This window comes from Canis lupus, chromosome 20 (assembly GCF_011100685.1).
Source record: "Canis lupus familiaris isolate Mischka breed German Shepherd chromosome 20, alternate assembly UU_Cfam_GSD_1.0, whole genome shotgun sequence".
Classification (NCBI taxonomy): domain Eukaryota; kingdom Metazoa; phylum Chordata; class Mammalia; order Carnivora; family Canidae; genus Canis; species Canis lupus.
The window spans coordinates 208,498-234,570 of NC_049241.1; the positions used below are offsets into that span (position 1 = coordinate 208,498).

The window sequence follows — 26,073 nt, forward strand, 5'->3', positions numbered from 1 at the left end:
AAATCATGAATGAGAAAGGGGAGATCATTACCAACACCAAGGAAATCAAAACGATTTTAAAAACATATTATGAACAGCTATACACCAATAAATTAGGCAATCTAGAAGAAATGGACGCATTCCTGGAAAGCCACAAACTACCAAAACTGGAACAGGAAGAAATAAAAAACCTGAACAGGCCAATAACTAGGGAGGAGATTGAAGCAGTCATCAAAAACGTCCCAAGACACAAAAGTCCAGGGGCAGATGGCTTCCCTGGGAAATTCTATAAAACGTTAAAGAAGAAACCATACCTATTCTACTAAAGCTGTTCAGAAAGATAGAAAGAGATGGAGTACTTCCAAACTGGTTCTATGAGGCCAGCATCACCTTAATTCCAAAACCAGACAAAAACCCCACCAAAAAGGAGAATTATAGACCAATATCCCTGATGAACATGGATGCAAAAATTCTCAACAAGATACTAGCCATTAGGATCCAACAATACATTAAGAAGATTATTCACCATGACCAAGTGGGATTTATCCCCAGGATGCAAGGCTGGTTCAACACTTGTAAAACAATCAATGTGATTCATCATATCAGCAAGAGAAAAACCAAGAACCATATGATCCTCTCATTAGATGCAGAGAAAGCATTTGACAAAATACAGCATCCATTCCTGATCAAGACTCTTCAGAGTGTAGGGATAGAGGGAACATTCCTCAACATCTTAAAAGCCATCTACAAAAAACCCACAGCAAATATCATTCTCAATGGGGAAGCACTGGGAGCCTTTCCCCTAAGATCAGGAACAAGACAGGGATGTCCACTCTCACCAGTGCTATTCAACATAGTATTGGAAGTCCTAGCCTCAGCAATCAGACAACAAAAAGACATTAAAGGCATTCAAATTGGCAAGGAAGAAGTCAAACTCTCCCTCTTTGCCGATGACAACAGACAACAAAAATCATAATAGGCATTCAAATTGGCAAAGAAGTCAAACTCTCCCTCTTCCCCTATGACTTGATACACTACATAGAAAACTCAAAAGACTCCACCCCAAGATTGCTAGAACTCATACAGGAATTTGGTAGTGTGGCCGGATACAAAATCAATGCCCAGAAGTCAGTGACATTTCTTGTTTTTTTTTTTTTTTTAAGTTTTTATTTTTTTATCTTCTTTCAAATAATACATTTATTTTTTATTGGTGTTCAATTTGCCAACATACAGAATAACACCCAGTGCTCATCCGGTCAAGTGCCCACCTCAGTGCCCGCCACCCACTCACCACCATCCCCCGCCCTCCTCCCCTTCCACCACCCCTAGTTCGTTTCCCAGAGTTAGGAGTCTCTCATGTTCTGTCTCCCTTTCCGATTTTCCCACACATTTCTTCTCCCTTCTCCTCTTTTCCCTTTCACTATTATTTATATTCCCCAAATGAATGAGACCATATAATGTTTTGCCTTCTCTGATTGACTTACTTCACTCAACATAATACCCTCCAGTTCCACCCACGTCGAAAAAAATGTGGGTATTTGTCATTTCTAATGGCTGAGTAATATTCCATTGTATACATAAACCACATCTTCTTTATCCATTCATCATTCAATGGACACCGAGGCTCCTTCCACCATTTGGCTATTGTGGCCATTGCTGCTAGAAACATCGGGGTGCAGGTGTCCCAGCATTTCATTGCATCTGTATCTTTGGGGTAAATCCCCAGCAGTGTAATTGCTAGGTCGTAGGGCAGGTCTATTTTTAACTCTTTGTAGAACCTCCACACACTTTTCAAAGTGGCTGCACCAGTTCACATTCTCCGTGGCATTTGTATACATTAACAATGAGACTGAAGAAAGAGAAATTAAGGAGTCAATCCCATTTACAATGGCACCCAAAAGCATAAGATACCTAGGAATAAACCTAACCACAGAGGTAAAGGATCTATACCCTAAAAACTATGGAACCTTTTTGAAAGAAACTGAGGAAGACACAAAGAGATGGAAAAATATTCCATGCTCATGGATTGGAAGAATTAATATTGTGAAAATGTCAATGTTACCCAGGGCAATTTCCTGGTTAATGCAATACCTATCAAAATACTATGGACTGTTAGAGAATTAGAACAAATTATTTTAAGATTTGTGTGGAATCAGTAAAGACCCCGAAGAGCCAGGGGAATTTAAAAAAAAAAAAACATAGCTGGGGGCATCACAATGCCAGATTTCAGGTTGTACTACAAAGCTGTGATCATCAAGACAGTGTGGTACTGGCACAAAAACAGACACACAGAACAATGGAACAGAATAGAGAATCCAGAAGTGGACCCTCAACTTTATGGTCAACTAATATTTGATAAAGGAGGAAAGACTATCCACTGGAAGAAAGACAGTCTCTTCAATAGATGGTGCTGGGAAAATTGGACATCCACATGCAGAAGAATGAATCTAGACTACTCTCTTTCACCATACACAAAGATAAACTCAAAATGGATGAAAGATCTAAATGTGAGACAAGATGCCACCAAAATGCTAGAGAGAACACAGGCAACACCCTATTTGAACTTGGCCACAGTAACTTCTTACAAGATACATCCATGAAGGCAAAAGAAACAAAAGCAAAAATGAACTATTGGGACTTCATCAAGATAAGAAGCTTTTGCACAGCAAAGGATACAGTCAACAAAACTCAAAGACAACCTACAGAATGGGAGAAGATATTTGCAAATGACGTATCAGATAAAGGGCTAGTTTCCAAGATCTATAAAGAACTTATTAAACTCAACACCAAAGAAACAAACAATCCAATCATGAAATGGGCAAAACACATGAAGAGAAATCTCACAGTGGAAGACATAGACATGGCCTACATGCACATGAGAAAATGCTCTGCACCACTTGACATCAGGGAAATACAAATCAAAACCACAATGAGATACCACCTCACACCAGTGAGAATGGGGAAAATTAACAAGGCAGGAAACCACAAATGTTGGAGAGGATGCGGAGAAAAGGGAACCCTCTTGCTCTGTTGGTGGGAATGTGAAATGGTGCAGCCACTCTGGAAAACTGTGTGGAGGTTCCTCAAAGAGTTAAAAATAGACCTGCCCTATGACCCAGCACTTGCACTGTTGGGAATTTACCCAAAAGATACAGATGCAGTGAAACGCCGGGATACCTGCACCCGATGTTTCTAGCAGCAATGTCCACAATAGCCAAACTGTGGAAGGAGCCTTGGTCCCTATCGAAAGATGAATGGATAAAGACGATGTGGTTTATGTATACAATGGAATATCATTCAGCCATTAGAAACGACAAATACCCACCATTTGCTTCGAGATGGATGGAACTGGAGGGTATTATGCTATGTGGAGTAAGTCAATCGGAGAAGGACAAACATTATATGGTCTCATTCATTTGGGAACTATAAATAGTAGTGAAAGGCAATTAAGGGGAAAGGAGAAAAAATAAGTGGGAAATATCAGTAAGGGAGAGAGAACATGGAAGACTCCTAACTCTGGGAAACAAACTACGGGTTGTTGAAGGCGAGGAGGGCAGGAGGTGGGGGTGACTGCGTGGCGGGCACTGAGGTGGGCACTTGACAGGATGAGCACTGGGTGTTATTCTGTATGTTGGCAAATTGAACACCAGTATAATATAAATTTATTATTAAAAAATAAAATAAAAAGTGGAGAGGAAAGATGATCTGACCAGAGGCCTAGGGACATGACCAACAACACAGAGAGGAGTTCTCTGAGTTGTTTTGGTGTTTGGAGGAAGTTTTGCTTCATATATCCCAGACCAGATGCTGGAGAAGTCAGCAACCCAGAAATTTCAATGGCCACAGACCAAAAAAAAAAAAAAAAAAAAAAAAAAAAAAAAAAAAAAAATCAATAAAAGCCTGCTTCGTCTAACCAAAGAGCCAAAAGAGGGACAGCCAAGCACAACACAAAACTTAGACAACAACTGCTCTATTCCAGTCAAACATCACAGGAAAAATGACAGCCCCACTTCCATCAGCAAAGATCCAAGAGGGAGCCTTGACTTCTAGGTGGAATACGGCACTCATCATTTCCAGTTGAGGTGTGATAGAGAAGGCTTAGTGGAAAGTAAGTGGTACTCTGCTTGGTGGTAATGAGACCCCCACCCCATCTTGTATGTGAAGGCCATGTGGGCAGCAATAACAAGGCATCTCTCTCCTTTTCCGTCAGGGTGGTGTCAGACCACCAGCAATGAGGTGCTTCTCTTCCCTCAGTGTGTGAATGGAGATGGTATGGATGGTGGGGGTGGTAGAAATCTGGGATTCTACCCAAACCACTCCCCAGCAGTAAGGAAGCAATGGATTCCATTTCCTTCAGTGGTGCAGTGTCAGGAGAGGGAACTGAAAAAGACTTCGATGAGACCCAGAGTTTTGTAACCTATACCTTGAATGCCTGGGATTCACTCTGAAATCCCTTTTTATAAAAGAAATAAAATTTCAATGTGATGAGAAAGACAACCAACAGAAACTAAGAATGAGATGGTGCAGATGGAATTATCTAAAAGCATTTTTAATGGATCCATTATAAAAGTGCTTCAACCAGCATTACAAATATACTTGAAACAAATGATGAAAATAGAAAGTTTTGGTAAAAAACAAAACAAAACAAAGTCTCCAGAAAGAAACAAGATTCAAGGAAGACCCATGTGGAAACTTTATAACTGAAAAAGTACAATAGCCAAAAAACCCAAAACAAATCAATGAAAGGATGAATAGCAGAGTTAGAGAGGGAAGAGGAAAGAATCTGTGAACTTCAAGAAAAAACATGGAAATTAGCCAGTCTGAACAAGAGAGAGTAAATTCGTTGGGGTAAAATCGAACAGAGCTTCAGGGGCTTGTGGGACTGTAACAAAAGATCCCCCATTCATGTCATCAGGATATCAGAGGAAAAGAAGAGAGTGGGGCTGAAAGCATATTTGAAAAAAAAAATCATGGCTCTAAATTTCCCAAATTTGCCAAAAGATAAATCCATGTATTCAAGGAGCTGAGTGAACTCCAAATATAGTAAACCCTAAGAAATCCACACCAATGTGCATCATAACTCAAAGAAGCAAGGAAAAGCCTTGAAATAAACAAAAGATAAATGTCACCCTGTGTATACAATAAAAACAATTTGAATGACAGCAATTTCTCATCAGAACCAGAGAAGTCAGAAGAAAGTGGTACATTTTTCAAGTGCTGAAAAGAACCATCAACCCTGAATTTTACATCCAGCAAAAATATCCTTCTAGGATGTGCCAGCAAACTTATCCTAAAAGAATGGCTAGTATTTGAAACAGAAAGGAAATGATAAAAGAAAATGCAATGGGAGAAAAGATCCAATTTTTAAAAGTAATCAAAAGAAAAAAGACCTGTGATGGTTTCCAGTGGTTCTCAGAATAGAATCCAGTCTCCCTTCCTCAAGCTTCACGGCCCTAAAATAATTAACTCCTCTTTCCCTCTCTGGTCTCAGCTTCCTCCATCCTCTCCCCTGCTCATTATGCTCAGGCCTCACTGGCCTTTCACTTCTTCAGACTTACCAAGCTCCTTCCTGCTTCTTCCTGCTTCCTTTGCTCATGCCGTTCCCCTGCCCCCACCCCCACCTCAAGCACTCCTGCATGCATCCCCCCCACCCTCCCCTCACACCATCCCCTGCCCCCTATGGTCTTCAGAGAGGAACTTTCTAAACCCAAATCTCAGTATCTCCTGAAATTCCTTTCAATGCACCCTGTGCTTCTGTATTTTAAAAGATACCACAATTTGTAGTTAAAGGTCCCTTTTGTTGGTGTGTTTATCTGCTCTTCTGGACTATGCATATCCCTGTGGGCAAGAATCATGTTTCTCTGACTCATCACTGCACCTAGGACCTGCCAGACCTTCAGTAAATACTTGAATGAATCAGTAAGTCAACTACAGGCAGGGTGGAGAGTCAAGTCTCTGGGAGGAAGAGCTGCGTCCTTGAAGATGATCTGCGCTGAGGTCGGTACTGGTCTTAGGCATCTGTTATTACAGACCAGAGTCCAGTGACAGCAAATTTTACTTGTTTAAAGAAGTGGCTGTGTGGCCTCTGGAACACACCAGACCCACCTGAGGTACAGAACGTGGAGCATGGGTTAGGCCAAAACTGTTTCATCCAGAGGGGTAGGACACCAGGCGTGCTCCACATGTGCAGGTATGTGGAGATCCGGCTGGTCTGGATGGCCACCAGATTGCCACCAACACCTGGGAGGAGGAAAAGAATGTTGTTTCTCTTCCCTTATTTTAAGTCTATGTCCTCCAGAAAGCCTTCCTTGACTGATTCAGCACTGTATCTCTTCTTCATCCCTACCACTTGGTCACAGATCTTGTTTGGCCCCAAGCAAGGGTAAACTGGACTTTGTGAGTGAGGTATCAAGGTGATAACTGCATCTCCTTGACAGCTACCTCTTATGGTGAAGGAAGTATGACCAGCAAAGTAGGTTTTTAACATGTATATGTTGGGCAAAGGGATGAGTGTGAAGGGGGAGGGAGGATGGAGGACAGTGACGGGAAGGTCTATGGAAGGTATCTTGATATGCCACTCAAGGAACCAGATTACAGACTGGAACATCTGAGATCATGAAGGGATATTTTTTACCCTAAGGTGGGAAGGAGACAGAAAAGAAAGTGGGGGACAGCAGCAAGGAAGAGGAGAAAACGGATGCAACAGGTCTGGGGCTTATTGCTGAGGCCCCTGCTTCCACAGTGAGCAGACTGTGCCCACTCTGACAGGACCACGGGGCCCAGGTGACAGAAGCCATGCCAAGGAACCTCTTTAGGGCCAGGATTTGGGGCTGGCCGAGAATGGGTCCAACCCATAGCTATCTCTTTTAGAGGGTGGGCGGACTGCCCCCATTCTATTTCTTCAGCCCCCTGGGGAACAACCCCTCACTGGGCTAGATATGCCCCAGTGGGCTCCAGAGGGAGAAACCAACTGCCCTGGGTACAAAAAATGGTCTACAGGCAGAGCACAGTTGCAGATCTATCTGCTAGACCCTCATGATTTTCAAAAAAATAAAAAAACTTTTAAGAAGTAACTCACATTAATTGCTAGCTTCTCCTAACAAGTCAGGTCAGGCCACTCCAGACCTCCATTCTTGCCAAGCAGCTACTGGCTGGAGCTGAGCAGGCCCCACTCTGTCCACACCAGGAACACGTGCCGCAGTGTGACCTGTTCCCTGCTACTCCTTACCACCCGGTTACTGTCACACCTGCTGAGCGCATTCAAACTACTCATGTGACCCCAGAGGCATCTCACTTGGTGACATCCATGGAAGTCTTTCCAGGTTTTAAACACTGGGGCCTTATCTGGCTACTGCTGCCCTGTAGGTGGCCAGCCCCTTGTGCTGGGAGAAAACCTGCTGGGTGGCCCACTGACACGCAAGGAATAATCACCAGGGCTCCCACAGAAGTAAAGAGGAGGAGTGCTCAAGGGTCTTTGAAGCCTGTTTCTGCAGTCCCAGAGCACCAGGGCCCGGGACCAAGCAAAGTGTGCAGTAAGTCATCATGTTTGGTTCCTCTCCCAACCAGCTGGTCCCATTTACAGATCCTTATCAGAAGCTGGACATGAACCAAGCTTTGGTTAAAAGAGAGGTCCTCACCACAAATGCCCACAGAGTCTAAGCCTAGAACGTGAATCAGTGAAGGGTCAGGTGAAAGACTATGGGAAATGGAGGTGATTCAGGCAAAGCCATCAGCACAAGTCGTCTCTCAGGGGGAGCGGATTCTCACCTCACCCAGAGCATAAATTCATTATTGTCATAGCCTTACTTTTTAAGGAGAAGACTGAAGTCCACATTTTTATGTACAACTGTCTGAGTTTTGAATATCATCAATGAATCTAAGTTTAAAAACATATAAAGCCAAACCATGTCACCCCAGTTCTGAAGGCACCTGCAGTCCGCAGGAGCCAGTAAACCCTGACTAAGACACTGTGTGCTTTCAAGGTGGGGGATTTAGCTCCATGGGAAGCTCAAGTCTCTGCGGTGACTATGAAGAAAAGGGTGTGGGCTGGCGGACAGTAGGCAGGGCTTTCTCCTCGGGGGTCTCCTTCCACCTGAGACAAGCCAACCCAGCAGCCACTGCCCAGCAGAAGCATGGCCATGGCTGTTTCCAGACTCGGCCTCTGAGGGTGTGGGGCCAGATCTCTGAAGGGGCTGCTGTGCAGGTCCCACCACCCCGGCCCAGGGGCCCCAGGTGATGCTGCTGCCAGGACCTACCACAGATGATGGGAGTAAATATGGCCATGCCCTGGTACTGCTGTTTAGAAATAGTCTTGTTCAAGATGAGACCTCCAAAACTGGGGAGAAGGTAGAGGACAAATGGTTAGTTTACCCTTGTAGGTGACCCGCTTCACCCCTATACAGGATGTTTCATCAGCATTGCCCTCTCAGCTTAGTGAATACTTTCCTGACTCCTCCACAAAATCTGTTATAGTTAAGCTAGTTTCCCCAGGGTCCCCTGCACTATGCACACTTGCTGGTCCACCTCTGTTCTGAGCCTCTGCTGTTCCAGAAGGCCCATCAGATAATGTCAGCCCATTAAAAAAGTATGACAAACTCTGTTCCAAGGCCACCTAGCTGGCTGGGCTCTCCCACGTGACAGCGCCTGAACCGCCACTGAAATGCTTGTTTCCTGAGCAGAAAATGGAATCTGCAGGAGCATCCTCATGCTCCTTGTTCTCAAGGATGCCACAAGACCTCACTCCCACCAGCCCCTGTAGCTTAGCAAAGGCTGCCCTGCCCCTCCAGCCCTGGACTGGTTAAATTGGTCCATAAAAGGATCCCAGGAGCTTTCTGGAAGCAACAACATCTAGACCATAACAGTGTCTCCCTGAGATTTACAGTTAGAGAGCACCTCAGAAAAGACTGGGGTGACCCCCATCCAGGTCTACTAACAGAAAGGGCTCTGGAGGATGGAGTTTGAGGGTGGAAGACCTGAACTCAGCTGAAGGGCTCAGGACCACTCATCCCTCAGCCCCCCAGGTCCCGCCAGCTCTGCTGTACAAATGGTGTCCACAGAGCTGTTGCCTTGGAGCCTGCAGCCTTGCAGGGGTGAGGGACTCCCTGCAACCTAGCAGGGATTGAGGCCAGTGAGAGCTCTGGCATCCCATGAGGGGAGACCCAGGGTTCTGTGGCACCATGAGGGGACCATGGCGGCAGTGCACTCAGCTGATATTCCCAGGTTCAGCTCTTCCTGGCTCTCCGGTGCTCCTGAAATTGTAAATAAGACTGCCTCTCAGAATAAGGAAGGCTTAAGGTTCTTGGTGAGAGGGAAAGAGGTGAAGAACAAAGAGGTATGACTCAACTGGCACCATGATCATGGAGGAAGTGAGTGCCACCCTGGCTCCAGCTCTGCAGCTCTTAGGCTACTCTCCTTGTCCACAGGGCTGGGGGTGGCACGGGAAGGGAGAAGGTGGTGGCAGCCCTCACTCACACTCACCTGCTGATGACCATCGCTAAGATGATTGGGAACCACCCGAACTTCAGGATCTTCATGATGGGTGGGTTCTGCTTGGCAATGAGGACCCACATGGGGATCAGGGCCATGAAGCCAATACAGACCAGCGGTGTTAGATATCGATTTTCTGTGGGGAGAGAGGGGATGTGTGCCAGGGCACATGAGCATGGCCTGCTGGGCCATAGCCTAGGCTGCAAAGATGAGGGGTAGGCTGAGAGCTAAGGGTGCTAGAGGTCTGAGGAGACACTTTTGTCCCTGGCAGCTTAAGGTAGACCACCTAACATCTCTCAAAGAATTTTTTACCATCTTATTAAAGCAACTTGGAGAAGCTCCTCTTTGTCCTCACTTCTCTTTTTTGCTATTTTCTTGACATAAGTACCCTCTTCCATCTCCTCCCACCCCAACCTTATTATTATTATTAATGGTGCATTGGTGGAATTGTGACATGGGTGAGTTGTGTGCTCAGCACTTCCCAAGCACAAACTCATTTCATGTTCTCAGCTACTCCTCAGATGGGCATATGTGAGACTACAGTGCAAAGAGGTGGCCCACCGGGATTCAAGCCAACACACAGAAATCAGGACTGAAGCCAGAGTTAATTAATGATGCCAGTCCTGCTGCTGGCTGAGGCCAGCCCAAGGTGACCTTCTTGGCAACCAAGAGTCTCCTAGGGCCCAGAACATGGCCAGCTTTGCAGCTACTCATGCCCTCTGTCCTTTTTCTCAAGCTGGAGTGAGCCATGAAAATGGACTGATGCCACCTGCCCCCTGGCACTCAGGGTTGTGACCATGTTCAGAATCCACACTTAACTAGATCCAAACAATTATGGGTGGCCAGCTTAGGGGGCAAGTGACCACTGTGATGCTCAGAGGGGAGTAGTCATCAGCTGTGCAAACCTAGCCGGTGAGAACCATCTGGCAAGAGGCATGCTGCCTATCTACACGGCCCAGGGTGTGAGCAAAGCTCGGTGCTCCCAGGGCAGACCTGGGGAGACCCGTGGCAGAATCAGGCCCTTGGCCTCGAGGGCTTGTCATATAAGATGTGTCAGTGCCTCCCTCGGCTGCTGACCAGGACACTGGGCTACCTTTGGAGGAGCCGTGGGCCTCTCCTGCCTCACATGGGTACAGAGAGCACAGGCTGCTGCCGCTGCCCATGGCTGTGACATTCGTCCTTGGGAGTCCCTTCCTGGGCTTTGTATGGGTCCAGTGTGAATTGCCTTCCCATGGAACTCTGTTAACCTATGAGGATGCGCTGAAATGGCCAGGCCAGCCTCCAGCCCTCCCTGGCCTCCTCTGGCACCCTTGACCTAAGGCGGAGACTGATAACCTATGTGCCAACCTGAATGGTTGGGAGAGCTTCAGGTACCTGCTGGAGAACACCTCAAACTTGTTGAATGACCTCAGGCTTTGCCTCTGGAAAAGTAGGATTTCTGATCCTACGGCAGACCCCAGAGTTTCCTTTCTGTGTGACGGCTTCCTGATTTGAATGCTGCAAGCTGGGTGCGGACGTTGGACCCAGCTTTGCCTATGGGCCCCTCCTCTCTGGGGCACTCCTTACCTCTGTGTTTATAGAAGAAGCTGCTAACAAAAGCCAGAATGGACAATGTGATGAGGTCCCCCAGGCTGGCAGCAATAGGTGTGGCAATGTTGTCTGGGTTGACTCCGAACTTCCGAGCGCCAATCACTATACAGACCATCAGCATTCCTGCAGAGAAGAAACACAGGAAACTCAAAGCACAGGATGAGAAGGTGGTCAGGGGGCTGCTCGGTAACTCACGTCTAACCACGCAGATCTGGCCTGGAGCCATGCTGCCCTGACACTCCGCTTGACCGCTACACTGGAGCCTGAGAAGGCTGTGCGGGGGCGGGAAGGGGGGGCGGGTAAGACCCCGTGACTTGTGGCTGTAATGTCAAGGAGCAGCCTGAGAGCTTTGATGATACACTCAAACCCATGGGGGAGATAGCAGGAAGGTGATTCCTGGGCTCCCAAAAAACCTAGAATTAGAGACATGAAGTTCACAGCCCTTCACTACAGGAAAAATGACTTTGAAACTGCTCTGAGCAGTGGAGCCCCGGGGGCAGAGCATCGCCTCCTGTGTCCCTTGGCATCCCTGGAGAAACAGGTGCCTCAGTGGGATTGGCCACAGGAGACGTTTGTTAGGAGCAAAGTCTGTGAGAGGGAGTACTGGCAGGGGCAGAGAGTGCTGAGAGAGCCATGGGGTGGCATGTAGGTGGCCCAGGGTAGGAAGAGAGGGAAGGATGTAGAAGCACATGCAGACTGCAGTGCAGTGCCCACAGTGGGGCCGCATCTCTGGGGAACAGGAGCCCGGCAAGGTGCAGGCAACAGGTGGTCTCTGCCGGGGAAGGTGGCTGGATTTTCAGGTTTCGTGCTGGAGACCCCCAGGGTCTTACTTCCCATCCCAACCCTGTGTCCTGAGGTGAGTGTCATGTACCATCTTCTAGCCCTCAGCCACTGCCTAGGACTTAATCCACTGGGTCTTTAAGAAGGTACTTTGTATCTTGGCTATTGTTGCTTTAACACTTTACCCGGGATTCTGTAACTCTAAATATAATTATCACCTCAATGCCATACTAACGCTGCCACCACTGGCTTCAGTCTGTGCCTTATTTTGTGACCAGGTCATAGCTACTTTATCTCTTTTGAAATGTCAGTTCTAAGTGAAGTTGAGTCTGTGCAGCTGATGGTCTGGTGACAGTCCCATGGGACTACATAGACACCACGAGATTGAGAGCACTTCCCACCACCTGGCTTTACAGCACAGTCATGCTAAGGTCCCACTATGAGCCACCAGCAATGTTTTGGAATGTCTACACATCTCTGGATCATGAGGCTGAGCTGCACTTCGGTTTCCTCATCTATAAAATGGGAGCTAGAAATGGCATTCTCACAGGGTCCCACAGGAACAGGAGTGCCCTCCTGAATCATCTGATTGTGTTGTTTTCAGAGGAGACTTCCTGTCAAAGATCTCCTGGGCTCTAATTCTCCAGAAGGTATGGCGCACTCATCCTGTTCTTTCCTTGGCCAGACTGGTACACGAACCTGACCAGGAGCACACATCCTACCCAGGGAAGCAGAGTTTGTGGATCTCTTCCTGGGTTTCTGCCCTCCTACCCTCCCTCCTGATTATATATATACATTAACAGAGGAAGGAAGAGAGGCCGCCAAATAACCTGCCACATTATCTTACAGAACACTGAGCTCAAAGGTGTTTTGTGAGCAGTCAGCTGGGGGACAGAAGAGCAAATGCAAATCCAATTTACATTTTCACTTATTCTTTCCTGCACTTGCACACGGTTTGCAAGAGATGGTCAGACATGCAGTCCAGAAGAGAACCAGAATTAAGTCTATTCACTCAGCAAACATTTAAGAGCTGGTAATATGCCTATTTTAGGTACTGAAAATAACCATCAGGCTCTGTACTCATACAGTAAATGTTTGTCGGGTGGAAGAACAGACAGTGCCCAATAAATGAATAAGCATTTGAAGTACACAAACAGGACATGAAAAGAAAGCATAACTGTCAATGGGGACAGGGGAGGGAGGCTTCCCTAGATTTCTGATCAGCGAGGGCTCAGAAAGGAGATACTTGGCACTTTGCTGAAATTATCTATGTGCTCATGTACAGATGTCTCACTCTGCATCAGAATATAAACATCGCAACATGGTGCAGTCACTCAACAGAGCATCCCTAGCACTGCAGCGGTGCCTGGCATGCAGTAGACACTCAGTAAGTGCTGAGTAATGAGTGACTAGGTGACATTCTATGGTAACTGCCCAGTCACTGTGGTTGCCACTGACATGCATGAGCTCCCTGAAGACAGGGTTTTATCTGTCAATGCTTGTGTCTTCCTGCCTTCTGCAAACATGTAGGAAGATCTGATGTGTGGCAGGCAGTGTGATCAGGGCAGAATAGGAGAAGCAGGGCCCCTCTCTGAGGAGCTGACATTTTAGCTAGCAGGTGAGACAGCAAATGAATGGAAAAAGTGGATAATTACAGATTTTCACAAGTGCTATAAAGGTAAATAGGTACATGGTGCAGAAGAGCATGGTGGCAACTGGGGGAAGGGTAGAGGGCAGAATTTGTTCAAAGGTAGTCAGAAAAGACATCTCTGCAGAGATGACATTGAAGTTAAAATCTGAGCCTTGCTCCTCACCCTGACTACAGCCTCCAGAGCCTGCCACAGGCCCATATGCAAAGCCATGCTCAAGAAAAGTTTACAGACTGACTGAATGAATGAATAAGTGAATGGATGGAAGGATGGGTGGATGGATGAATGAGGAGATGAATGTGTCTAATGAGTGAAGTCCAGTTTTTTAAACAAGCAGAGGGAAGAGAAGTGGAGTCAGCAGCTCACTCGGCACACACACCCTGCCTAGGAGCGGACTCATCATCCTCCCTGCCCACCTTTAATTTAACAGGGGTCTTAGAAACCCAACAGGCTCTCCTCCTTACCCTGGCAGGACAGGTGAGGCTTCATCATCGGCACTCCCATCTTTCACATCTCAAGGAATTGAAACAAAGAGCTGAGAGCAGAACACTGAGGAATGGGGCAGGGAGAGATCCAGGAGAGGGTGGTCACTGGGGCGGGGGCACAGCTCACCAAGGGCGAACGCGGCGAGGAAGGCAGTGATGACGCTGCTGGCACACAACAACTCCACCTTTGCAAAGTCTAACTCCTCCCTAGACACAGCACCCAGCAGCAGGGCAGCCACAGCAGCCAGGAGCCCCACAACTGTGGCCTGCACCTGTCAGGGCAGAAATCAGAAACATGAAGGAAGGTGCCTCTGACCACCATTGCTTCTCTCTGCCTTTCACTCCGCCTCCTCTCTGACCTGGAGATGTCAGTATGCCACTCATCACTACCTCCCTTCCCTTGCCCTAAAATCTGCCAGTGGCCCCTCCAACCTGGGAAAGACAAAGACTGACACCTTGCTTCAATCCAACTCCCTTGAAAACTACTGTTTTCCTATTCTGCAGCTAGTTCAGTGCTATCTTCCATCAGGAAATCTTAATCCTTTCCTCAGCCCTTGGCCAAGGGCCCCAAGTCTCTTGCTCATGGCTCCTCTCACTGCTCTGGGCAAAAAGTGCTCTGTAATCTCCAGCTACCCAGACAACCAACCTCCCCTACAAGGTGAAAACATTCCACGACCCACAGTTACACCTTGGGAGTCTCTGTGCACACTTTCCATCTCTCTCCCTGACTTTCCTTCCTAGGCACCTGCCCTGTGTGCTAGTATTCCCCTTTCTCTACATTCTCCTCAATCCTAGCTGCAGTTCCCATCTCATCTCATCTCAGTGGAGACACAGCACTGCCACTTACTCAAGCCAGTACTGTGAGGTGCAGGTCGGAATATCAGATACTGGCATCTGTTATCAGTACAGCTGACCCTTGAACAACATAGGCATTAGGGGCACTGACATGCTGTGCAGTTGAAACCTGTGTATAACTTGTGACTCCCCCAAAACTTAACTACTCATAGCCTACTATTGACCAGAAGCCTTACCATAACATAAAGTCAATTAACACATATTTTGTGTGTTATGTGTTTTACATACTGTATTCTTACACTAAAGTAAGCTAGAGAAGAGAAAATTAAGAAAATCATAAGGAATCATACATCTATGGTACTATATTTATTGAAACAAATCTGTACAGAAACAGACCTGCACGGTTCAAACCTGTGTCAACCAAGGGTCAACTGTAATTCAAATGTCTCAATGGAAACATGCTGTGTTATTAAAGAAGGTTGAATAAACAGGGAACTCTACCATATATGTGGATGAAAAATGTTCCCCAAGTTAGCCTATGTAATTCCCATCAAAGTCCCAACAAGACTTTTCATGGCACTTAACAACTCATCTTAAAATTCACAAAGATGAGTAGATGTACAAGAACAGCCAAGACAATTTGAAAAAAAGAAAAATATAAAGAGGAAGTTAGGGCATATTCATTATCAAGACATAGTTTTGGGAGGCGGGGCAAGATGGCGGAAGAGTAGGGTCCCCAAGTCACCTGTCCCCTAGCTAACTTTCAAATGATCCTGAAAACCTATGAATTCAGCCTGAGATTTAAAGAGAGAACAGCTGGAATGTTACAGTGAGAAGAGTTCACGCTTCTATCAAGGTAGGAAGACAGAAAAAACTAAATAAATAAAAAAGCATCCAAGGGGGAGGGGCCCCACGAGGACCCGGGCTAAGGCTGCCCGGCCAGTGCCCCCAGGACAGGAAAGCCCAGGCCCGGAGAAGCAGGAGCTTTACGAACCTTACCGGACAGAAAGGTGCTCACAGGGAGCTGGGGCAGGACCCCAGGAGGGGCAGGGTTGCCCGCAGGCTCCCAGGGGCACGAACAGAGGATCTGCGCCCCGGGGAGAGCGCACAGACCCCACCCCTGAGCTCCCTTACGGGCTGCAGCGCACGCCGCCCCGGGGGTCCCAGCAGCAGCTGGGGGTGGGGCGACTACGGTGGCGGCTCCACGCGGGGGAGCTGCGCGGCCCTGGGAGCGTGATTCTAGCAGCGCAAGCCCCGGAGCCCAGGGCGCCGGGGACACAGCCCAAGATCTGGCGCTCCCCCCGGGATGGGCAGAGGCTGGGAGGGCCCAGGACAGCGAGGACGCTCCTGCCCCCGAGCTGTGCAGATCGGCGCCCCCCTCTCCCCCGAGAGCATCCAGGTCCCTGCGGAGTGAGAGCTCTGGTAGTTACTGCGGGAGCTGACTCCAGGGCAGGAGAGCTGGCCGCCAGCACTGTTGTTGCTCCTCCTGGTGTCACCATTTATACCTGGGACTGAGCAGGGGCCTCACAGGATAAACAACTCCCACTGAGCTGTGCACCTGGCACGGGGCTGGGCAGCTCCCCCAGGTGCCCACACCTGAGAATCAGCAACAGGCCCCTCCCCAGAAGACCAGCTGGAAGGACTGGGGAAAAGCAAGTTATTGACCAAGCAGCACTGGAAAGTTCCAGGGGAAGTTGAGGGATTTACAGTATATAGAATCAGAGGATACTCCCCCTCGTTTTTTGTTTTCTGTTTGCTTCCCCACCCCTTTTTTATTTTTTTTCTTCTTCTTTTTCTTTTCTTCTTCTTCTTCTCTCTTTTTCTCCTTTTTCCAGTACAACTTGTTTTTGGCTACTCTGCACTGAGCAAAATTACTAGAAGGAAAACCTCACCTCAAAAGAAAGAACCAGAAACAGTCCTCTCTCCCCCAGTGTTACAAAATCTGGATTACAATTCAATATCAGAAAGCCAATTCAGAAGCACAATTATAGAGCTACTGGTGGCTCTAGAAAAAAGCATAAAGGATTCAAGAGACTTCATGATGGCAGAATTTAGATCTAATCAGGCAGAAATTAAAAATCAATTAAATGAGATACAATCCAAACTAGAGGTCCTAAGACGAGGGTTAACGAGTTAGAAGAACGAGTCAGTGACATAGAAGACAATTTGATGGCAAGGAGGGAAACTGAGGGAAAAAGAGAAAAACAATTAAAAGATCATGAGGATAGGTTAAGGGAAATATATGACAGCCTCAGAAAGAAAAATCTACATTTAATTGGGGTTCCCGAGGACACCGAAAGGGACAGAGGTCCAGAATATGTATTTGTATGTATTTCATAGCTGAAAACTTTCCTAATCTGGGAATGGAAACAGGCATTCAGATCCAGGAAATAGAGAGATTCCCCCCTAAAATAAATAAACACCGCTCAACACCTCAACATTTAATAGTGAAGCTTGCAAATTCCAAAGATAAAGAGAAGATCCTTAAAGCAGCAAGAGACAAGAAATCTCTAATATTTATGGGGACAAATATTAGATTAACAGCAGATGTCTCCACAGAGACCTGGCAGGCCAGAAAGGGCTGGCAGGATATATTCAGGGTCCTAAATGAGAAGAACATGCAGCCAAGAATACTTTATCCAGCAAGGCTCTCATTCAGAATAGAAGGAGAGATACGGAGCTTCCAAGATATGCAAAAACTGAAAGAATATGTGACCACCAAGCCAGCTCTGCAAGAAATACTAAGGGGGATGCTGTATTAGAATGAGGAAGTCAAAGGGAACAATCCATAAAAACAGGGACTGAATAGATATCATGATGACCGTAAATTCATATCTTTCAATAGTAACTCTGAACGTGAATGGGCTTAATGACCCCATCAAAAGGTGCAGGGTTTCAGACTGGATAAAAAAGCAGGACCCATCTATTTGCTGTCTACAAGAGTTTAATTTTAGACATAAGGACACCTACAGCCTGAAAATAAAGGGTTGGAGAACCATTTACCATTCAAATGGTCCTCAAAAGAAAGCAGGGGTAGCCATCCTTATATCAGATGAATTAAAGTTTATCCCGAAGATGGTAGTAAGAGATGAAGAAGGACACTATATCATACTTCAAGAATCTATCCAAAAGAGGACCTGAAAATCATGAATATTTATGCCCCGAATGTGGGAGCTGCCAAGTATATCAATTAATAACCAAACTTAAGACACACTTAAGATAATAATACACTTATAGTTGGTGACTTGAATGTAGTGCTTTCTACAATCGACAGATCTTCTACACACAACATCTCCAAAGAAACAAGTTTTTTTTAATAATAAATTTATTTTTTATTGGTGTTCAATTTACCAACATACAGAATAACACCCAGTGCTCATCCCATCAAGTGCCCCCCGCAGTGCCCGTCACCCATTCACAAACCCCCCCCCCCCCGCCCTCTTCCCCTTCCATCAACCCCTAGTTCGTTTTCCAGAGTTAGGAGTCTTTATGTTCTGTCTTAAATGATACACTGGAATAGATGGATTTCAAGATATTTACAGAACTTTACATCTAAATGCAACTGAATACACATTCTTCTCAAGTGCACATGGAACTTGCTCCAGAATAGACCACATACTGGGTCACAAATCAGGTCTTAACCAGTACCAAAAGATTGGGATCATCCACTGAATATTTTTAGATCATAATGCTTTGAAATTAGAACTAAATCACAAGAAGAAGTTTGGAAGGATTTCAAACATGTGGAGGTTAAGGACCATCCTGCTATAAGATGAAAGGGTCAACCAGGAAATCAGGGAAAAATTAAAAGGATTCATGGAAACTAAAGAGAATGAAGATACAACCGTTCAAAATATTTGGGATACAGCAAAAGAGGTCCTGAGGGGGAAATACATCGCAATACAAACATCCGTCCAAAAACTGGAAAGAATTCAAATACAAAAGCTAAACTTGCACCTAAAGGAGCTAGGGAAAAAACAGCAAATAGATCCTACACCTAGCAGAAGAAGAGAGTTCATAAAGATTCGAGCAGAACTCAACGAAATCAAGACCAGAAGAACTGTGGAACAGACCAACAGAACCAGGAGTTGGTTCTTTGAAAGAATTAATAAGATACATAAACCATCAGCCAGCCTTATTAAAAAGAGGAGAGAGAAGACTCAAATTAATAAAATCATGAATGAGAAAGGAGAGATCACCACCAACACTAACGAAATACAAACGATTTTAAAAACATATTATGAACAGCTATACACCAATAAATTAGGCAATCTAGAAGAAATGGACACATTCCTGGAAAGCCACAAACTACCAAAACTGGAACAGGAAGAAATAGAAAACCTGAACAGGCCAATAACCAGGGAGGAGATTGAAGCAGTCATCAAAAACCTCCCAAGACACAAAAGTCCAGGGCCAGATGGCTTCCCTGGGGAATTCTATCAAACGTTTAGAGAAGAAACCATACCTATTCTCCTAAAGCTGTTTGGAAAGATAGAAAGAGATGGAGTACTTCCAAACTGGTTCTATGAGGCCAGCATCACCTTCATTCCAAAACCAGACAAAGACCCCACCAAAAAGGAGAATTCTAGACCAATATCCCTGATGAAAATGGATGCAAAAATTCTCAACAAAATACTAGCGAATAAGATCCAACAATACATTAAGAAGATTATTCACCATGACCAAGTGGGATTTATCCCCGGGATGCAATAAAAAATAAATTTATTATTAAAAAAATTTTTTTAAATGAACATCAATCAAAAATAAATTATTAAAAAATGGAAAAAATACACATTAAGAAATATATGGGAAAATGGTTCTCCTATACATAGATGGTAAAACTGATATAGGAATTTGTGGGGGGGTGGTAAGTCTGGCTACAATTTATCCATATACTTTATGTTCTAGCACCTTCCCAGGAAAACATTCACATATGTGAATAAAGAACCAGGTAATAGTGATAATGATGACTGGAGCTGATATTTACTAAGTGCTTACTATCTGCTAGTCTAAGTGATTTTCCATTCATTAAGTCACTTTAAAAGCACAAGTTATGGAATTATATGTACAGTGCAATACATTATATGTACAGTGCAATACATTTTATGCTTAAAAACACAGAAAGTTGTATCATGTATTGTCTATGGGCACATACTTATATCAGCAAATGCAGAAAGCCGTTCAGAAGAATACTTTTAATGCTGGTGAGGTTATGGAGAAACTAATAATTGAAATATTAATACTGTTGCTATTACTTGCTATTAAGAATTCAAATATTTCATAATCCTTTTTTGAAAAATCCAGAACTTTAAATTGTTCAAACCTTGTGAACTTGTGGGAAGAGCTCTTAAGAAGTACATGCAAAAAGAGAACAATTTCATTGCAGTATAATTTGTCGAGTAGAAGCCTACAAACATTTGCAGGTGCATCCTCATGGTGACAATCAAATGAAGTGGAACAGGGCTGAGTTTGGACAGTTTGCATTGGCCCTTCCAGACCAGCTCTGCGTGGGCCCTACAAGTTGTTAAATATTGTGGGTATATTTGTTTTTTTTAAGAGTTTTTTTAAAATTTATTTATTCATGAGAGACAGAGAGAGAGGCAGGCAGAGACATAGGCAGAGGGAGAAGCAGGCTCCATGCAGGGAGCCAGATGTGAGACTCGATCCTGGTTCTCCAGGATCACATGCTGGGCCGAAGGCAGATGCTCAACTGCTGAGCCACCCAGGAGTCCCTGTGGGTATATTTGTGATAGAATACAGTTATTAAAAGCTCAATTATGAAACTTATTGTACCACTTATGATTCAGTGTTAAGCTTTTCTAAAAATGGAAGAGAAAAAATTATATCCATGCATGATCAGGACAATATCCAAGCCAGTGCCTGGCCCAGAGTGGGACTTAATGAATGCTAAGAATCAATCAGGGGATCCCTGGGTGGCTCAGTGGTTTGGTACCTGCCTTTGGCCCGGGGCGTGATCCTGGGGTCCTGGGATTGAGTCCCGCATTGAGCTCCCAGCATGGAGTCTGTTTCTCCCTCTGCCTGTGTCTCTGCCTCTCTCTCTCCCTCTCTATCATAAATAGATAAATAAATCTTTTTTTTTAAAAAAAGCATCAATCATGCAGAAATGTGCACACCTATGGACCAGGATTCGATGACTGAGGGGTTTGTTACCTGCCCCTTTCCAGACCCTCTGTTAAGGGTATCAGGAGCATCTCATTTAGTCTCCAAAGTTCTTTAGCCACAGGCCATGGGCCTGGCCCACATGACTCAGCTCAAGTGGAGAAGGCAGACATCTAAACACAGAATTGCAACCAGGGCCACCCCAGCAGCATGTGCAAGGCCCCAAAGAGTACCCAGTGTCGAGCTGGACCTGAGACCCAACTGGAGCTTCACTGCCGGGAGAACAGAAGAGAAAGGACAGTCCAAGGAGAGACAACCACATATGCAAAGGAACATGAGGCTGTAGGACAGGACCAGACCAGGAGCATCTCTGAAAACAACCAGCAACAGAACTTTAGGAGAAGGATTCTTGATGAGGTTTAGGATTTAGAAAAGGTCACTCAGGTGGCCATCCAGAGGAGGACTGGAGAGGAAGAAGCCTGGGACAGAACAGTGAAGAGGTTTTCAGTCAGTGAGGCCAGAGACCAAGAGGCCAAGGTGAGGAGGAAAAGCAAGGCTGATTCAAGCACAACTCAGAGGCAGACTCCTCAGCAAGTGGACATAAGGATGAAGAGCAGAGAGATTCTGAGGGCAACTTGGTCTCTAGCCTGGTTAATGGGCCCAGCAACCATGATTGTGAGACTACCACAAGCTGGCCAGGTGCGACAGCCCTCCACAATTAACATTTCACAATGGCCCATCTTATACATAAGATGAGGTGACTTGCCCAAGGGCCACCAGCTGGTCAACCTCCAAAATGAGCTTTCAACCAACAAACTCTTTAGGGTTGGGAACTTCACTAGAGAGGAGTGTGAGAAGATGAGGTGATGAGGCCAGATCTGGCTAAGCTGTTTCAGGGATGCTTCTGGGACAGGTAGATGGAGATGCCCAGTGGGCAGCTAGAAATAGGGACTCTGGAACTCAGGTGAATGATAGAGACATACAGCTAAGCAAATCTTGTGTGTCCTGCACAAGGCCACCCAGTTGATAAATGACAGCCTTAACTCCAGGCCCATCTGATCTGAGTCTGGGTTGTTTTAGTGGCCAAATAATCCCATAGGATCTGGATGAAGCCACTTATTCTCCTGCCTTGAACCAACCTCTTCTCAGTTTCCCCATGCCCCAGACTTCCTGACTCTGTAATACTCTGAGATTCCGAGGATGAGAATTTAGCCCAATGAGGGTCTGCTAGAAGGAGGTACAAGTCTGACTGAGCATGAAACATTTAAGGGACAAAGGCATAGAGGAAGGGGGGTAAAGTATCCTGCAAAGGCTAAAAGGAACAGGCTGAGAGGCAGGATGGTGACCTAGGAGGACCCTCCAGGCAGGAAGAATCACAGATGCTCTAGAAAAAGTAAGTAGGATCATGTGTATGAGGTGAGCAGAAGGTATGCCAATTAGGATGTCAGTGACCTTGGCAAGCACAACTTGAGTCAAAATAGGGGGAAGAGAGAGCTGTTAGCTCCATCCAGGCTATGAGAAAGAGGAGTGAGCAAGTACAGGTAAATCTTTCAATAAGCCAGTCTTAAAAGACAGGTGGGGGTGGTCGCTAGAGAGACCTTAGGTTCCTAGAAGCAGCATCTACTTTCAGGTAGACATGCTGGTGCCCTGTAGTTGAGCTGAGCCTCCAGGTGCTGTATGAGTGTGGTCTGGTAGGTGCAGGGTGGACAGGTAGCCCATTCCCGAAGTTCAGTCCAGAATGCAGGGATAAGCACTTACTTAGTTGTCACCTTTCCTATCTGGAGCAGGCCTGGCAGATTCAAAAGCAGGGAGGAGGAGATTCATCAATTGGACAAAGGAGAGAGTCACCTGAATAAGGGCGAGGTTACTGCTGATCACTCTGTGCTGCTCCTGGGGATCATCAATTTGTCCAGTGTTGGCCTAAGATGGAGAGAAAATGACAAAGGGTAAGACTGGCCAGGCACAAAGCCAGGCCAAGCCTTCCTGGAAAAGGCAGTCTCTCAGGAGAGAAATCAGCAAATATCATTTCATTGACATTAGAACAAGTTATTCTGGCCAGCTTTCAAAACTGGGGGTGGGAAACATAAGGACAGAAGTCCTTTTAAGAATAAGATGGTGTCACAGACCATCTCTCCCATGCTCAAGTACACATGACATTCCAGGGCCACCTGACTCTCAAGCTCATCCACAGACAGCAAGGAGAAGACTCCTGCTAGGAAGCCAGCTTGTGCCGTCAGCCAGGTCTTTGGCCACGTTCTCCCCAACACCCACAATTCCCTTCTTCCCCCCCTCCAGCAAGTCACATCTCAGATGACCACTAATCACCCCAACATGACCCCTGCAAATCATCCCATTTAAGAAATGCTTAAATATTTCTTCTCTCAGGATAAAAAAACAAGATCAGAAATATGATTTCTTCCTTTGAAAATGGTAGTCAGCTCCTAACTTCATAGCACTTGCCAGCAAAATTTGGGACATAGATAAATATATTTTCCTAGCTCCTTTGTACTGAGTTCATGAAGTTCCTGAACTCCAAGGGAAAAATGGAATTACTTTTCATGAACAAATAAGGGGATACTTTTGTTTTTGGCATGATGGACTCCTCAGATGCACCAAGGAACACCTATGGAGTCCCAGGCGACTCTTCCTTCACAAATAGACAGGTACCCACCTCAGGGGTGCTCACAGGGACAAGGGACCAAGGTGGAGCAGAACACAGCCACAGAGCTGCCCTGTGCCAAACAGCAGGCTTGTTTCCATTCTCTGCTCCCCACTGTACTAGGTGCTTACTGGACTCCGTATGCCTGTTTGTTGTTTCCTATCAGTCAGCCAACTCCAACTCTAGTTCTCTTCAGTTAAGGGGTGCTACTGGCCCATGACCCCTGAGTATGAATCAGAAAGGCATTCCTTCTCAAGATGTGATATTTCCAAGTCGAGGCTAAACAGGAAAGAGAGTGTTACTAAGAGGTGCAGGAGGAGGAGGGGAGGGCTGGGGAGCTAGCAGACCTCATAGAGATGAGGAAGGAAGAGCAGTAGAGGGAAGGAAGCCGTGAGAAGAGGTAGAATGTTAAGTAATAGGATTTTGGAGCATGTGTAAGTATTTCAAGACCAGGCACGGGGCCTGGGCAGCTGAAGTGGAATGGAGGTGAACATCACTGGAGAGGAAGCTGTCCAAAAATTGGGAGGCTTGGGTTTGGGGTGAGTTATCTATGTGGATGCTGAGATAGTCCAGGATGCTGGTGGGATTTGGTGTGAACATCGTTAGATGGTCCATTTTCTAGGACTGTGGAGGAACTTATTAAGCCAGTAAGAGGCAGAGAAGGAAGCAGGGCAAGATAGTGAAGACCAGGCCAGTAGGATAAACCACAGGGAGGAGACCCAGGGGCCAGGTCTCAATCAAGGAGATGGACACAGCTCTACCCTGGAATGGCAGTCCCAGAGATGTTAGGGTAAGAGTTGGAGCAACAAAGCCAGTCTAGGGGCACCTGGGTGGCTCAGCAGTTGAGCATCTGCCTTTGACTCAAGTCATAATCCGGGGGTCCTAGGATTGAGTCCTGCATCAGGCTCCCTGCGGGGAGCCTGCTTCTCCCTCTGCCTGTGTCTGCCTCTGTCTCTCATGAATAAAAAAATAAAATCTTTAAAACAAACAAACAAAAACAAACAAACAAAGCCAGCCTAAGCACAGGCTTGGTAACTTTTTGCTAAGAATGCAAAGAGAAAATCAGTGAAAGTTGGGGCATCTATTAGAGTGACCAACTTAGATTCACCTCAGCAGAAGAGGTTGGGGAGGCCCTTCCCAAATGTGCATTTAGATCACATACACTTGAACATTTTAAAACGCCTTTTAATGTCTAACAGGCATAGGTTTCTATGTGAAATCCTATGGGATCCTATCAAAGTTTTAGGTTTTCTAAAGTTTTCCTTACTGGCTGCATCAAACAGGCTGTTTTCATAGATTCAGACTGTGATGATGAAAGGTACCCTCCAGGTACTTCCCTGGGTCTGGATTGTGCCTGGAAGGCTGACACATAGAGCTGCATATACAAGCTCCCTTGCCTTGCTGTTTCTGGTTGGTTCTGACCAATGGGAGTCATGGAAAGGCCCCAGCAGGACAGCAAAGGTGAGAATGGGGTAGGTGTATCTCTGTGTACTTCCCGCTGCCCCGTGGCTGTGTTCCTTCACACAGACCTTCAGCTCCAGCCAAATGGCCCTCTCCTACAACTGACAGGTTGTAGGTTCAGCTCTCCAGGGTTCTGAGAACCATCCCCACTCCCACCTATCCTCTTGCCCCTTTAGGCCTAGACTAATCATCACTTCCTGTTGTTGCCAGTCCTGGGTGCTTTACTGCACCTTGATGGCTTCCCATAACCCTGTCCAGAACTTGGTCAATAAACTGTTCATTGAACTCTGCCTCAAATCCCATCAGTATGTTCCACCTCTAGTGGTCCTTTTGTTTTATTTTGCTCTATTCTTCTTTTTTCCTTTATTTTCTGGCCTCTGAACTCTTCGGAGTTCTCTAGGGTGTATTTTACATAGGACGTGGTTAATATTTTTGACTCAGCCCGCTCATACAGTCACTCTACACTGGACAAAATGACTAGAAGGAAGAATTCACCACAAAAGAGCAAACCAGAAGCAATACTCTCTGTCACAGAGTTACTGAATGGGGATTCAAATACAATGTCAGAAATTCAATTCAGAAGTACGACTATAAAGTTACTGGTGGCATAAAGGACTCTAGAGACTCTGTTACTGCAGAACTGAAACCTAATCAGGCTTAAAGATAGTTTAACTGAGATTCAATCCAAACTGGATGCTTTAACTGCTAGGGTTAATTAGGTGGAAGAGTGAGTGACATAGAAGACAATTTGATGGCAAGTAAGGAAGCTGAGGAAAAAGATAAAAACAATTAAGAGCCCATGAGGAAAGCCTTAGGGAAATAAATGATAGCTTGAGAAGGAAAACTATACATCTAATTTGGATTCCAGAAGAGGCTGAGAGAGAGAGAGAGAGAGAGAGAGAGAGAACCACAAAGTATATTTGAATAAGTCATAGCTGAGAACCTCCCTAATATGGGGAAGGAAACAGATATTCAGACCCAACAGATAGAGGACCCCCCAAAAAATCAATTAAAAATGTTCAACACCTCACCTCGACACTTAATAGTGAAACTTGCAAATTTCAAAGAT

The 26,073-nt window shown here is 45.8% G+C and overlaps 1 protein-coding gene across 11 annotated transcripts in view; it reads right to left on the bottom strand.

Moving 5' to 3' along the window:
- SLC41A3 (solute carrier family 41 member 3) overlaps positions 1-26,073 on the bottom strand; it is a 90,758-nt gene that overhangs the window by 7,056 nt on the left and 57,629 nt on the right. For 8 of the 11 annotated variants that reach the window (XM_038565424.1, XM_038565417.1, XM_038565418.1 and 5 more), the window contains 6 exons: positions 22,733-22,804; positions 14,097-14,241; positions 11,032-11,178; positions 9,457-9,601; positions 8,235-8,314; positions 6,085-6,219 (listed from right to left, as the gene is read on the bottom strand). In XM_038565424.1, coding sequence (XP_038421352.1) covers positions 6,085-6,219; positions 8,235-8,314; positions 9,457-9,601; positions 11,032-11,178; positions 14,097-14,241; positions 22,733-22,804 — 724 coding nt within the window. The remainder of the gene's footprint in view (positions 1-6,084; positions 6,220-8,234; positions 8,315-9,456; positions 9,602-11,031; positions 11,179-14,096; positions 14,242-22,732; positions 22,805-26,073) is intronic. The other 3 variants (XM_038565423.1, XM_038565425.1, XM_038565426.1) reach the window with 2 other exon arrangements.